Genomic DNA, 13,091 nt, shown 5'->3' with positions numbered 1-13,091 from the left:
ACACCAAATCCAGTTCCGAATGTTAGCTAAGCCTTTATTGTGGACACGTTTTGATTCAGTTTATTCCAAGAGCTAGCATTGGCTGAACCTTGGTGGTGGCGAAACCTCAATGTAAATGGGCCTTAATACACACCAGTTTATATTAATTCCGAAATTATGATTCGTTTACGGGAGACCATGATAATAGCGTTTTCAAGTAAACGTTTATGTTATTTTTCTTATTGTTTTTTTTTTTTTTTGAAAAAAAATGTTATCAAGTAAACGTTAACGTTATTTTTTTTTTTCTCAAAATCTTCGCGCTTCATCAAACATGATGATATGCTGCTAGTCCTGGTAATTTCCTCGTTTAATTTTCAGCTTGGAGGGATTTCCTGTACCTTCGCTTGAACGCATCAAGCGAGAGAATTTCAGGGATTCCTTCTGCTTGGAGGCTATTCCAGATGGCCAGGGGGGAAAATATTTGCCCACTTGTTAGTTTTACTCTCTGTTGTATCTCGTTGCTTTTTTTTTAGTGTCGGTCAAATATTTTTAGAATAAACTTAGTAGCTTTACAATACAAATCAAATTATGTGCTTGAAAAGCTTAGAGTTGTGAACGAGTTTTTAACATTCAAATTGTATCTTAACCGACTGGGAGTGATCTAACGGGGTACTATAGTTAATTAAAAAGGTTTTTTTGCTTTAAGGAAACCGAATGGCACACGTGTGCATACAATATTTACGACAAGTAAGGGGGAGATCTGAATTCCTCCTCCCGCTCTATCCATGTGTTTCTACTTCAAAATTTTGAAAGCGAAATTCTTATTTTTTCATATTTAGTTTACAGAAATGCACAATAATTATCAACATGTGCCGGTGTTGAATACAGGGCTTAAACTGGTGTTCATACTAGCCATACAACACCAATTTTTTTATTTGCGCTCACCTTTTTGAACAATATTAAAAGTCCAGACCACATAGCCTTGACTTTATTAGTTTCCATTATGCTATTTAAGCTAGGTATGAGTAAATTGCTTGATTGACGGGAACAGTATGGCTAGGGCAGGGGCTGCTTTGCACTGGAGGGGGGCAATTAGGAGTTGCCTTGAGGACGCTTCCCAGTCTATGTGTTACTTTATCCAGGGCCAATGACGCTATAACAACAGCAACGGTCGCATATCGCTTGTATCAGATGCATATATTTGTTCATATCAATTCAATTGATTAAATACTATAATAATTACATAAATACACTTAGGGGCTAGAGGTCCCAACAAGCATAGCTAACTTTCCCAAACTAAATTTCGTTTTTTTTTCATTTTTCTATTCTTTATTGTGTGGTACACCTTAGAATGCACAACTCTGGGCATCGTATGCACGACTTCTATTTTTAGGGATTCAGAAGCAATTTACAGTACATTACAGGAATCATTGTAAAAACCGTCCTATTTTGGAATTCGAGCCCCAACTCCTGTATACATCCCTGAACGAGTGTAAGCATGTAGTATTCTCTATGTACTTTATCTTTTTCTTCGTATTTTGCATCACCATTTTCACTTTGATTTACAATTTTCGTCTCTTTCAGGTTATTGTCAACCAAAGGGACGATCGAAAAGTTTGTTACTGATTTCTTCCGTATAATATTAACAGTCGATAATGACTTACCCCCTGCAATCAAGTGGTTATTTGACTTGCTCGATGAAGGGGCCAAAAAGCACAATATACTAGACCCTGAAGTACTCCACGCCTGGAAATCAAATAGTTTACCCCTTAGATTCTGGGTGAACTTCATCAAAAATCCAGATTTTGTTTTCGATGTCAACAAAACGCCAACTGTTGATGCGTCATTATCCGTGATAGCTCAGACGTTTATGGACGCCTGCTCGTCTTCAGAACATCGCCTTACCAAAGACTCACCGTCGAATAAACTCTTATTTGCCAAAGACATTCCAAGGTAACTTTGATTTTTTAATCTTCAGTTGTGTATTCTATTTGACTCTTGACTGGAACTTGACTGCGGGAGGAACTTATCAGATTTTAGGGAGCGCGAACGTTCTAAATTACTAGTTTAGATACAAAGCATCTTTTTCCAGTTGCAGCTATTTGAGAAAATGACGTATTTACCAATTAAGAATGTGGATTTATTATTGAAAAATTTTAAAAAAGTAAAATTAAGATATGGCTGAAGAGTGGCTGCTAGTCCAGGTGATAAAGACACATTTAAGTGGCCATTTAAGTTACTTATTTGAGTGAAATAGTCGGTGACCATTTTTATTCATTCATTTTGTCTCTTCTGCCATTTAATTTTTTTTTATCCTTTTTTTAGATTGAGGTAAAGATTTCAGCTCTAACGGAAACGAGTCGCATGTGCAAGGCCGTACGCCAGAGGGGGGGTTAGGGGGTTTGACCCCCCCCCCGCCCCCGAAATGTTTGTTTGACTCGTAAAAACGTATCAAAATGTATATAAACAAATTGTTTATGCGTTTTTTTTTTGTAACCCCCCCCCCCCAAAAAAAAAAAAAATCTTTGAGTAAAACCCCCTCCGAAAAAAAAAATCCTGGGTACGGTCTTGTCCAAGTGTACAATAAACATTTAGTTTTGGTATATATTTTCATATGGAATTTCTAACATATATTTTTTCTGTGTTAAAAATATTATTCAATGTAAAGTGACATTCTCATTCTCTGACTTCGCACTAAAAATTAATTCACCCATTTTTAATTAATTAATTAATATTTTGGATTTATCTTATTAAAGCCCCAGTCCCCTCTCTATCTCACTCATCTTTCCTCCTTCCATCTTTCTTTCCTCCTTTTGTCTTTCTACCTCTGTTAATTTATCTATAAAAAAGATAATTCCAAATTAATTTATTCATTTATTCTTTTTCTTTTTGTATTCACCCTTATTAAAAATCACTGTCTCTACTCTCACCACAGTATGCTTATTTTTTCTACAAGGTTATTTCTTGCTCTTTTGATGGTTTAATATATTAACGTGTCATATTTTGTTTTACAATTCGATGATTTTCAGGTTTCGGGAAATGGTTAGTAATTTCTATGGTGATGTGTCCGTAATGCCAGCCATCTCTGAGCAAGAAATGAACTCTTGGATGCAGCAATTATCCGTATCACATTTGGGTGTTTTTGACACGAACGCTGCCTTGAAAGAACTTTATATATATGTCGATAAATATAGAGAGCAGGTTTGTCGCTTTTATCTTTTTAGTGGCTATCAAAGTGATTTGAAATCACAAAGTTCCATTGGAAAAAGAGTCTTAAACGACGAGAAATTGTGTTTATTTTAATGGTATATATTATAATAGCGTATAGGTTTGAAAACTAATGTTAAGACTAAGTCGCTTAGACTAGGAATAAATGGGAGTGAAGAGGTGATGTTGGGTAACGAGAAAAATGATCTAGTAGATAGCTTCAATTACTTAGAGAGTATTATTAGTAAAGATGATGGATGCCGTGAAGTTTGGAAGAATAGGAAGATAAGTCTGCAAACCAAGATTAGAATATTACAAGCTATATATTAGAAGTGTGATTCTGAAACGTGGGCGCTTCAAAAGACGGAGGAGGATTTGTTAAATGTTTTCCAGAGGAATTGTCTACGTATTCTTTTAGGTATCCGTCTGACTGATCGTATTTCACACAGGAAGCTGCTTGAAAAATGTGGTTAAAACCCATTAGCCCATGTTTAGGGCTAATGGAGAGAAAGGTTAAGATGCCCATTAGCCCATGTTTAGGGCTAATGGAGAGAAAGGTTAAGATGGCTATGACACGTTCTACTGATGAAAAATAGCAAATTGCCTAAGATCGTCCTTTTCGGTCAACAATCTGGGGCCAAACAAAAGCAGGTCAACCCCTATGGGGTGGGAGGAGGTCGTGAGAAAGGTTTAATGAAAATTGGAACTTCTTGAGAGGGTGTAAAGATGGAGGCTTTGAATAGATCGGGGTGGAGGAGGACTGTGCATAGCTTTGTTGAGCTCAGGCGGCGCGGTGCTTCAGTTATTTGTTAGCAGTAGAACATCCTTATAATAAAGAATAGAAAGTAGTCGTAAAATTAGAAACAAAATGGAGACTAGTCAATTATTAATAAATATTATAGTAAAATAAATATATGTTTATATAAAATAAATAAAATACTAATACTATATAAATGTATATTCTTATATTTAAATAAATATTTTCTGAGGCTAAAACGCCTTTATCTTTTCTCGCAACTGCTCGAAAATAAGTGAGTAAGACATGAAAAGATACTACATTCTTTTTTTAAATCCAAATCATTTTCTTTCCCAAAATTGACTGGCCTCGTATAAGGTTCTGCGTTGTCAATTCCTTCATTGACACTTCATTTGGGCATGCTGGGTATTGGTGAATGTCTTTGTTCATTTAAAGTCGAGGTGGTCAGTTTTAGAGTCAACAGAGTAAGAGGCTGTCTGATGCTGTTTCACCTGATGAGTTTTGAGAATTGTTGGCTCACTATACCAGAGCTTACTCCAAATAGGAACCAAACACTAAAAGTGTACATTTCTGTGTACTAACAAGTAAACCCAGGGAACTAATTCCTTTAATTTGTTTTCTGAAAATGAACATTGTACTCGGACTTTACTCATGCGTTTTAGAATATAACTATGTTATATGTTATAATAACGTATACTCTATAAATAACTATGTTAATTGCAATTTTACTTTTTGAGTTAAAACGAAATGAAGACTTTTAATTAAGACAGTGAAAAAAATAACATGGCAAAATACGTATGTCCTGAAGCTTTCATCAACGGAAAAAAACGAGATTAAATAGATTACACAATCAAGAAAATAACATGAAAACATGAAAAAATTCCATACGATAAAAGGAAAAGAAAATTGAAAAGGTAGTGTAGTTTAAGGTAATATTTCATTAAAAATCATTAAATCTAATATTCTTTTTTGTCTTTTGTGAAAAGCCTTATGTTTAATGATTATCCCTAGACGGGAGCATTTGATTTCTTACTGAAACTTTTTGTTGCTTTTTGCAGATTACCTTGTGTTTATCACTTTTATCTTAAATAATTAAAAGGTAGTATCAAATACTAATGCGACTGGAATTATTAAATTTTTTTATTTTGAAAAACCCTCTTTAAATGGAACGCAGGTTGTTTTAACCTCAGTACGGGAAATGGGTATGGAGGCGAAAGTAAGGGGAAATATTGGAGAGCTATTGGTTGTACAAGACGTTGGTGTTGGTGACGATTTGAGCTGAGCAGAGGTGAATGCAGATTGGCCTTAGCGAGGATATGCTGTATAAACATTGGTTGAAGATTTTAGAGTGGTGGGTAAGGGTATAGGTATAGAATCCCATCCCTGGACCTCCATCAAGCTCACATGAGAACTCCATCTCGTTGGAATCAAGGGTCTGTGAGGGTGGGTTAGCTGAGTGGAATGGACAAAAGGTAGTTGGCTGTGAGGGATGTTGAGTACTACTTACAAAATGGGGCTATACGGTGGTTTTATGGCTGTCCAAGCTCAAAAAATGGGTTTGAGCTTGCAGTTTGTTTTTTCTAGCAAAAATATAGGGAGGAATCGGATTTGCAGGTCGGTACACCCAAAACAACAACCGCTTGGTGAAAGAAAAAAAAAACAATAATTACTAGTAATTAATAATTACTTGCGTGTTATAGCGACCACACTTTGTTCTTGATTTGTAGTGAAACCGGTTCTCTGTGTCCACTCAGAAATAATCAGCTTAGCCTGAGCGAGATAAACTACTATGCAGGTATATTTTAATTAAATATTTAAAATATAGAGTTAGTTGGGTTAGGTATTTAACATAATGCGTTCTGGGCGGCATGCTTTCCATAATTCTCGGTTATAGTTTCCATAATTTTTTTACTAAAGTATTATATTTTCATTATATATTTGTATATTTCATTATGATTAATATAGCTTCAATTCTTGAGTGTGGTCGCTATATCACGCAAGTACTGCAATGGGAATACATCCAAGGTATTTTATATATGTGTATAAACTTGTTGTATTTTATACAGTAGGTAAGGGCGTTAACGCCTTTGCTAAAAGATCTGGATAGTCAAAACTTGGACGGTAACATTTACATGAAGAATTTGGAAGAGAACTCTTAGTTTAAAAACACGTATTTAAAGTTTGTCTTTGAAGTCGAATGAAGATCTTTAAAATCTAAAAAAAAACTCTCAGACGAATGTTTCAAGTATATAAAAAACAGGAATCGTGAATCTGTATATTGAAAGCAAACATAGCTTTTTTTGTAATCTATTTTTGGGTTACTCTTCTCCTGGAGCATAGCTCCAGTATTTTTATTTGGGGGGGGGGGAGAGGGGTCTAAATCCAGAGAGTAAAGGGGCATATACTATAGTATAAGTTTTTTTTCCAAATCATTGCCCCTTCCAAACGACGGCACTGATCATCTCCAAATTTTTATCGATCCACTGAAAGTCAGATTTACTCTCCTTTTCCTTCTGTTTTTCAATTTTTTCCTCCTACTCACCCCATCAGCTAGATTCTGCTTTTTTAGCAATCCTCGTTGTTGTTTTTCTTTTAATTCAGTGTTGTTTTTTCTTCTTTTATTAACTAAATTAAATAATTAACTTCCCATTATTTTAGATTTTGGAGAATTTGGAATCGGATATTTACTGCCGAAAAATGCATTTAACTCATAAATTGGAGAATATTTCCTGCACAATGGAAGGCGAAGAAACATCCACGTGTTAAGTTCTTTATAGTGAACTTTATTTTGTTCTGTTTTGCATAAAAAGGATGTACTCAGTCATTTCGTGGCTGGTACTCAAAGCTGTGATATTTTTGTACTATTTGCCAATATGGACAATATTTCTTGGCAAATTAATGAGTCACCAGTTTTTGTTTCTTATGAGAGTGCCTAATATTGCGCAGTGTAAATCAGTATGAATAATTTGAATTTGTTTTTCAGAGAAATTATGCGCTAATTTAGTTCCCCAGTTATTTTCCACAGCCCGTTTATGAAACAGAGAATTGTGTTATATTTGCTTCTTCCACTAGTAAATTTTCTATAGGTTGAAATCCTATACATAGTTCCATGGATGTCATGACAGTTTGATGTGATCAATGGTCTGGCCAGCCTTTGTATTTTTATTAAAGGGGTCTCATGTGCTTGCATTTGAATCCGGGCTAACACAGACCGCTACTACCTTAAATAGATACATGATCTTACTTTGTGCTAAGCCCTAGCTTTTCCCTGTGATTCTTTGGCACTCGATTTGGGAAGCTGTAGCTTAACATGCTTTCTCTACACAGTGGGAGGGTAAAACTAACAAGTGGGTAAATATTTTCCCTGTCAGGGACATCTAAAAATGTCCTACGCCCGACGATCCGTGGCCACCTGGAATAGCCTCCCAGTAGAAGGAATCCCTGAAATCCTCTCGCTTGAAACGTTCAAGCGAAGGTACAAGAAATCTATCCAGCTCGACTTTCCCAGTCATGCTGAAAACATGGGTTTGTTTGATTTATAAATATTACTGGATATTGCCAAAACAGTTGTTTCAATATAAATTTATGTATATCTTTTTTTAATATAAAAGTTATATAATTATGATATTACACTTTTGTGTTAAAATGAACGAAAATATAATGCATTTTATTGTTTCTGTCATACATTTATCCCTAAATGTTAAGTCGGAAATAAATGTTTTTGTGAATCTGTATAATCTGAAAAAAAAAATTGTGTTTCTTTTTAATTGCCTTTTTTATCTTTAAAACTGATCGTCTATTTCAAAAAGGCTTGAAAAATACACTTTACGGCGAAAGCACTTACATTTTTAGACACTATGGTTAACTTTTAAGAATTTGAAAGATGAACTTAAAATATTCAATATGCAGTAATACTGCAGTAATATGCCGTTTTTTGAAGTTATGCCCTGAGGCAGGGGCGGATCCAGAGGGGGGGGGTGAGCCCCCCCCTAGCGTAGTCTAAAGTAGTGTAATTTACTTAATTAATTCAAATTTGAGTTAATTAAACTTGCTCCTAACGCAAGTTTATCGGTTCAACCCGTTTTGCGCCCCCCTCCCCCCTAAATTTTTTTTTCGAATCACCCTATTTTGCCCCCCCCCCCCAAAAAAAAAAAATCCGCCATAGACATCCGCCATGACCTGGCCTTTTAATGTAACTTGGGCACTGACCCAAGGGCGCCATTGTCACTCGAGCGCAACGTTAGGTGGGATGTCGATATCGCTCTCGTCACACCAATTCGTTTTAGTGTGAATCTGCCTGGTACTTCTGAATGAGTGTTTTCAAAGTAAACCCGTGTCATCAATTAGAAAAAAAACGGGTTGGACGCATATGTCCCTTTCCCTTTGGACGATAAAACCATGCAAGTGCTGTATCAAGTATATCTCACGAAAATCTTGTTAATTTTTGTCAACTTTCAACTTTTTGGCATCCCTGCTTTGAATAAAAAAAAAATCAAGGAGCTATCACTTAAATATAATAACCCCTATGCCCCCCGCTCTGGATACCATCTTGATAGGATACCGTCTCTGCTTTAATTTAAAAAAAATAATTTAATTATTGGCACCCCTGCTTTAAAAAAAAATCGAGGTATTGTAATTTAAATTTGTTTGCTCAATACCCCCCCCCCCCCTCTGGATACCACCTTGATAGGATGCCGTATCTGCTTTAAATAAAAAAAAAATACTTTTTGGGATCCCTGTTTTCAATAAAAAAAATTTCGAAATATCATCATGTAAATGTAATACATCCCATGTTTTATGACAATTCCATGACAATTCTATGTTTTATAACAAAGGTTCTGTTCAGGTGTAGTCATCTTTTGTTCTTCAAAATGAACACTGAAATTACTTGAGATTTTATGGTATTAAAATGCATATCTGTAATTACAAAAGCAGGTCAAAAATTGTAATTAGATAAAGGGGGCCTTAGGGTCTAAAGATTAGATAAAGGGTCTAACCTATTGACAAAATAGGTTACTAATTAACAATCAACTGAAATTTTCAGTCAATATTATTTTTTCTCATTCAACATAAGTTTTGAGAACTCGTAACTACTGTTTTACACTGTGTTTTAAATTATTGAATTTACTTATAAAGAAGTTAATTATGTTTATTTACATCCAGGGTTGCTACCCATTTTAGTCTTTTATTTTATACAAACGTGGCCAAATCTAGTTTCTGATACTTAAAATCAAACTTGGCTTTCTGAAAAGTGAAAATTAGATCTCTATATATATATATATTTATCTATCCAATTTTTAAGTCTTAGATTCTGCTCAACGCTGGCTTAAACTATATTTATTAACAGAATATAAAATTAAATGTGTCCAAAACAGAAATCAAATGTTTAACAATATCATTCTAGCAGGAATATTGTTGAGGTGGCAACCCTGGCCACATGAAAATTGGATTTACTATTAAAGAAGCTTTTTTTTTAATTTTCTAGTCAAGTTTATTAGAAATTTGGCAGAAAGCCATATTTTTTTCTTACTGTTATAAACATGTACTTAGTGTGTATTTAATTATGTACAGATAAACGAAAGTAAATTATGTTGATTATGATTTTCTATTTATTTATTGAAAACAGGCATAGGTGGCTCCAGCTAAAATTTACTGGGTGGGAGGTGTATATTATTTTAGAAGAACCATATCTGTTATTACGTTTTGTTCTCTTGAATTTGCATGTGTTCCCCGTAAATTTCCCAGAAATGTCGAAATTCTTCCGAATAAAAGTGCAAATAATTCATTTTTCTGTTCGATTTTTGTAAGGAACGAATGGAAAGAAATCACAAATTTATCAGAATGTCTTCATCTTCATGGCTGTCTTGCCTACTGCCTACTTTAAATATTAGGTCCAAAATGATAGTTACTAAGTTACAATATATTCCCCGCCCCCTTTCTCCTCCAATGACAGACAGCTTTCTATTTAAACTTTTTCAAGGGATAGTAAAGATCCCTGTATGATTTTTTTGGGGTAAACCACTGAATCAAATTTATCTGTTTTTGCACCAGTTCCATAAAGTTTTCAGTCCTGGTGGATTCATGACACTCTTGAAAATCGTATCCCTTAAACTAGCTATTAGACGAGAGCGAGGGCAGACTTTGATTACGTTACTAGACGAGAATGGGGGGGGGAGTGATAATTCAACAGTCGGTTTCGTCCGAAGTTTCCTTCGAAAAAGTTTAAACATATAACACTGGAGTTTTGCCTTTTTTTTTATTTTCTGAAGTCTTTTTAGCTTCCTGAAATCAATTGGGTGTTCGTTTTATTCTTAATTAATAAATCGGATTTTAATCAATAATCGGAATTAACTAATAATCGGATTTTTCTTAATTTAATTTGAAATGGAGGAAGAGGGGACAGGGAAGAGCGTGTGGAGATGCGTTGGCCTCGGGCGGCTTGGTGCTGCAGTGAGTTGTTAGTAGTAGTAGTAATAGATTTGAAACGTATGACCAACTTGACTTCCACTCTAAATTTAATGAAAATTTGTTAGGAAAACCTGGTATAACATAAAGATAACCTTCATTTGACGATTCAGTACTGCTTACTATGGACACTAATCCGCTATTACCAGCACTCTTGGCCAGTGTTTTCACTATTTACAACACAGTTTTGGTGCTGACTGATCCATAATAATTACCAATTTTGAAATTAAAGTTAATTGAATCAACTTTTTTTTTATAAGAACTAGCTTCTTTTGTGAGCTATATAGTACGAGCTAGTAAGTAACAAATTGTGTGATTGAAGACCCGAATAAAAGAGCTGAATTACCCCTAATATTTGTTTTACGAGAATGCAAATGGGGGATTTTTCTTCTTTTTTTTTTGGCTTTTAGATAAATTGTATCTCCAACTAAATGTAACTTGCGAAGAGGTAATAGGATGTTGGTCGAAATATACTCCTAAAAAATAACGCAAAGAAATATTTGCGCTTGGGATTGCCCAGAAAGAACAACAAATATTCTAAAACAGTTCAAGGCTTTCTAAGAGATTGGACGATAATTTCGAAAACAACAACATCAATCCAGGAAATGGGTGTAAAATTAGGGTATGTCAAGGGAAATAAAAATTGGTTTTTCATCTTGGCCAAAGCTAAGAAAGACTTACTTTTTTTTTTTTTTTTTACCAATAAATTGGGCTACTGACCGATTTTATTTCATGTATAGGGTCAAACTCATAAAATCATAAATAAAGCGGTTGTAGAATGGATCTAAAATTATAAATTGTATTCCTCTAAAAGTTATATGCATTGGTTTTATGAGAAAATTTAAGCATATTTTGTTTTATAATTAGTATTGAAATATGAAGCAGGTCGTTGTCAAATTGGCCAGGAGGATGTCGTAAGGAAAGATTTAAAGAAGATAAGAGCTTCTTGGGAAGGAGTAAAGACTAAGGATTTGAATAAATTGGAATGGAGGAGGAGCGTACATAGCTATGTTGGTCTTAGGTGGCTTGGTGCTGCGGTGAGTTTTTAGTAGTAGCAGTAGCGAAAGACGCAAGCAGCAACTGAAATCTAAAAACGAATTAATAAGTTTTTTTTTATTATTTTGTTTTTTATTTACCACTAGAAGTAAAAAAGAAATACAGCACACTGTCGAGTATGGAAAAATGAATGGAACAACAGTATTTAAAAAGTGCCGTCAATTTATGAAGGGGGGGCGGGTAATATAGTTTTCAAAATCTAGGAGGGTGATTGTGTTAATTTTTTCAATGAAAAATAGCAAAATAGGTGTTTAAAAATCTAGAAAGGGCAAATGCCCCCCCTTCAGAATCGATACCTATGACCCAGGAGCGGATCCAGGATTTTTTTTCGGGGGGGAGGGGTTTACTAATTTTTTACTCAGTTTTCGACTAATTTTACTGATTTTTACCTAGGGTTTACTAATTTTCGACTCAGTCAAAATTTTCGGGGGGGGGGGGGTCAAACCGGGTTACCCCCCCCCCCCCCCGGATACGGCCTTGCTATGACCATCCAACAAATAAAATGCGTAATGATTGAAAACACCAGCCAAAATACATGGGAAAAGCCCACCAACTTGTCGGGAAACCATTTTAATTGCTAATCGCTTGTTCATAGCCAATAGCAACTGTCCTAGCCGCAGGGATATCTGAGGCATGCATTTGATTTGTGCAAACAGAATTGCTATATTAATATCTTAATGTAAAAATAGTAGAGACACCAATTCCATAATTTAAAAGAGAAACTAAAGCTTGAGAGAGAAATAAATTATGAGAGGCTCATCATCTGCAGATTTAGTGAAAAAGTGGAACTTTGTTAGAAGCCGAATCCTGCATGAGGTCACAATCTATGGAAGCATAATGTCTTCTGAGCCTGCTTAAAGATAAGAAACAGTAATGGAGCAGTACCTCGAACAAGACTCGGGATTCTTACCACAATATAGGACAGAATCAACACTACCCACAAGAAAACAATCAGGAACCAGTGACTTACCCAAACGCGTGAGAAAACGCTGTATGTGGTTAAAAAGAGCAGGCCAATCTGCACAAAAAAGACCAAAACAAGTACCATCCGGCCATCATTATCATCAATTTCTTGAAAACATAGTAGATTTCGCCACCTGATATAGATAGCACTTGAACCTGCAAAGCTCAAGATGGTCGAAACTATATTAGCCCTGAATCTTGGCATTAAAGTTCCAAGAACTTAAGCTAAGGATTTTAAATTAAGTAGCTCCAAGCAGTATCTTAAACTGTCTCACAAGACACCAGTTAATTCTATTCATCTCATGGTTCAATACCTTAGACAAAATAGCCTTTCGCAAACAAGACATGTATTCATCTTTTGCGTTTTACTTTCCAAAAAAAATAGAGGGTGGATAATAACAAGCAACCCATATGTGTAACCGCAATTTATTGTTATTTTCGTCAATCTATCGTTGAATCCACAATGTTTCCAGTGTATTTAATCTACAAAATATGTATACGGGCACCAAGGCTATATCCAGATGGGGGGGAAGTTCTGCAGGAGGATTTTCTGCTGGGAAAAGTTATATTCGGGAGGAATAAAATGTCCAGGGTTTCTCCATGAGAAATCTTATAGGGGGGAGGGGGATTTCCTTGCATGATTGGAAAAACGGCAAGAATTTCA

The 13,091-nt window shown here is 35.2% G+C and overlaps 1 protein-coding gene across 2 annotated transcripts in view; it reads left to right on the top strand.

The window, feature by feature from the left end:
• PlexB (plexin B) overlaps nt 1-8,590 on the top strand; it is a 305,515-nt gene extending 296,925 nt beyond the window's left edge. For both annotated transcript variants that reach the window (XM_089106186.1, XM_089106185.1), the window contains 3 exons: nt 1,564-1,932; nt 3,009-3,180; nt 6,602-8,590. In XM_089106186.1, coding sequence (XP_088962312.1) covers nt 1,564-1,932; nt 3,009-3,180; nt 6,602-6,709 — 649 coding nt within the window. In that variant the 3' untranslated portion in view covers nt 6,710-8,590. The remainder of the gene's footprint in view (nt 1-1,563; nt 1,933-3,008; nt 3,181-6,601) is intronic.
• The last annotated feature ends 4,501 nt before the right edge of the window (nt 8,591-13,091 follow it).

Source organism: Artemia sp. Qi Xiang Cuo, chromosome 20 (genome assembly GCF_049724085.1).
Source record: "Artemia sp. Qi Xiang Cuo chromosome 20, ASM4972408v1, whole genome shotgun sequence".
Classification (NCBI taxonomy): Eukaryota; Metazoa; Arthropoda; class Branchiopoda; order Anostraca; family Artemiidae; genus Artemia; species Artemia sp. Qi Xiang Cuo.
This window is presented reverse-complemented; position numbering and strand designations above follow the sequence as displayed.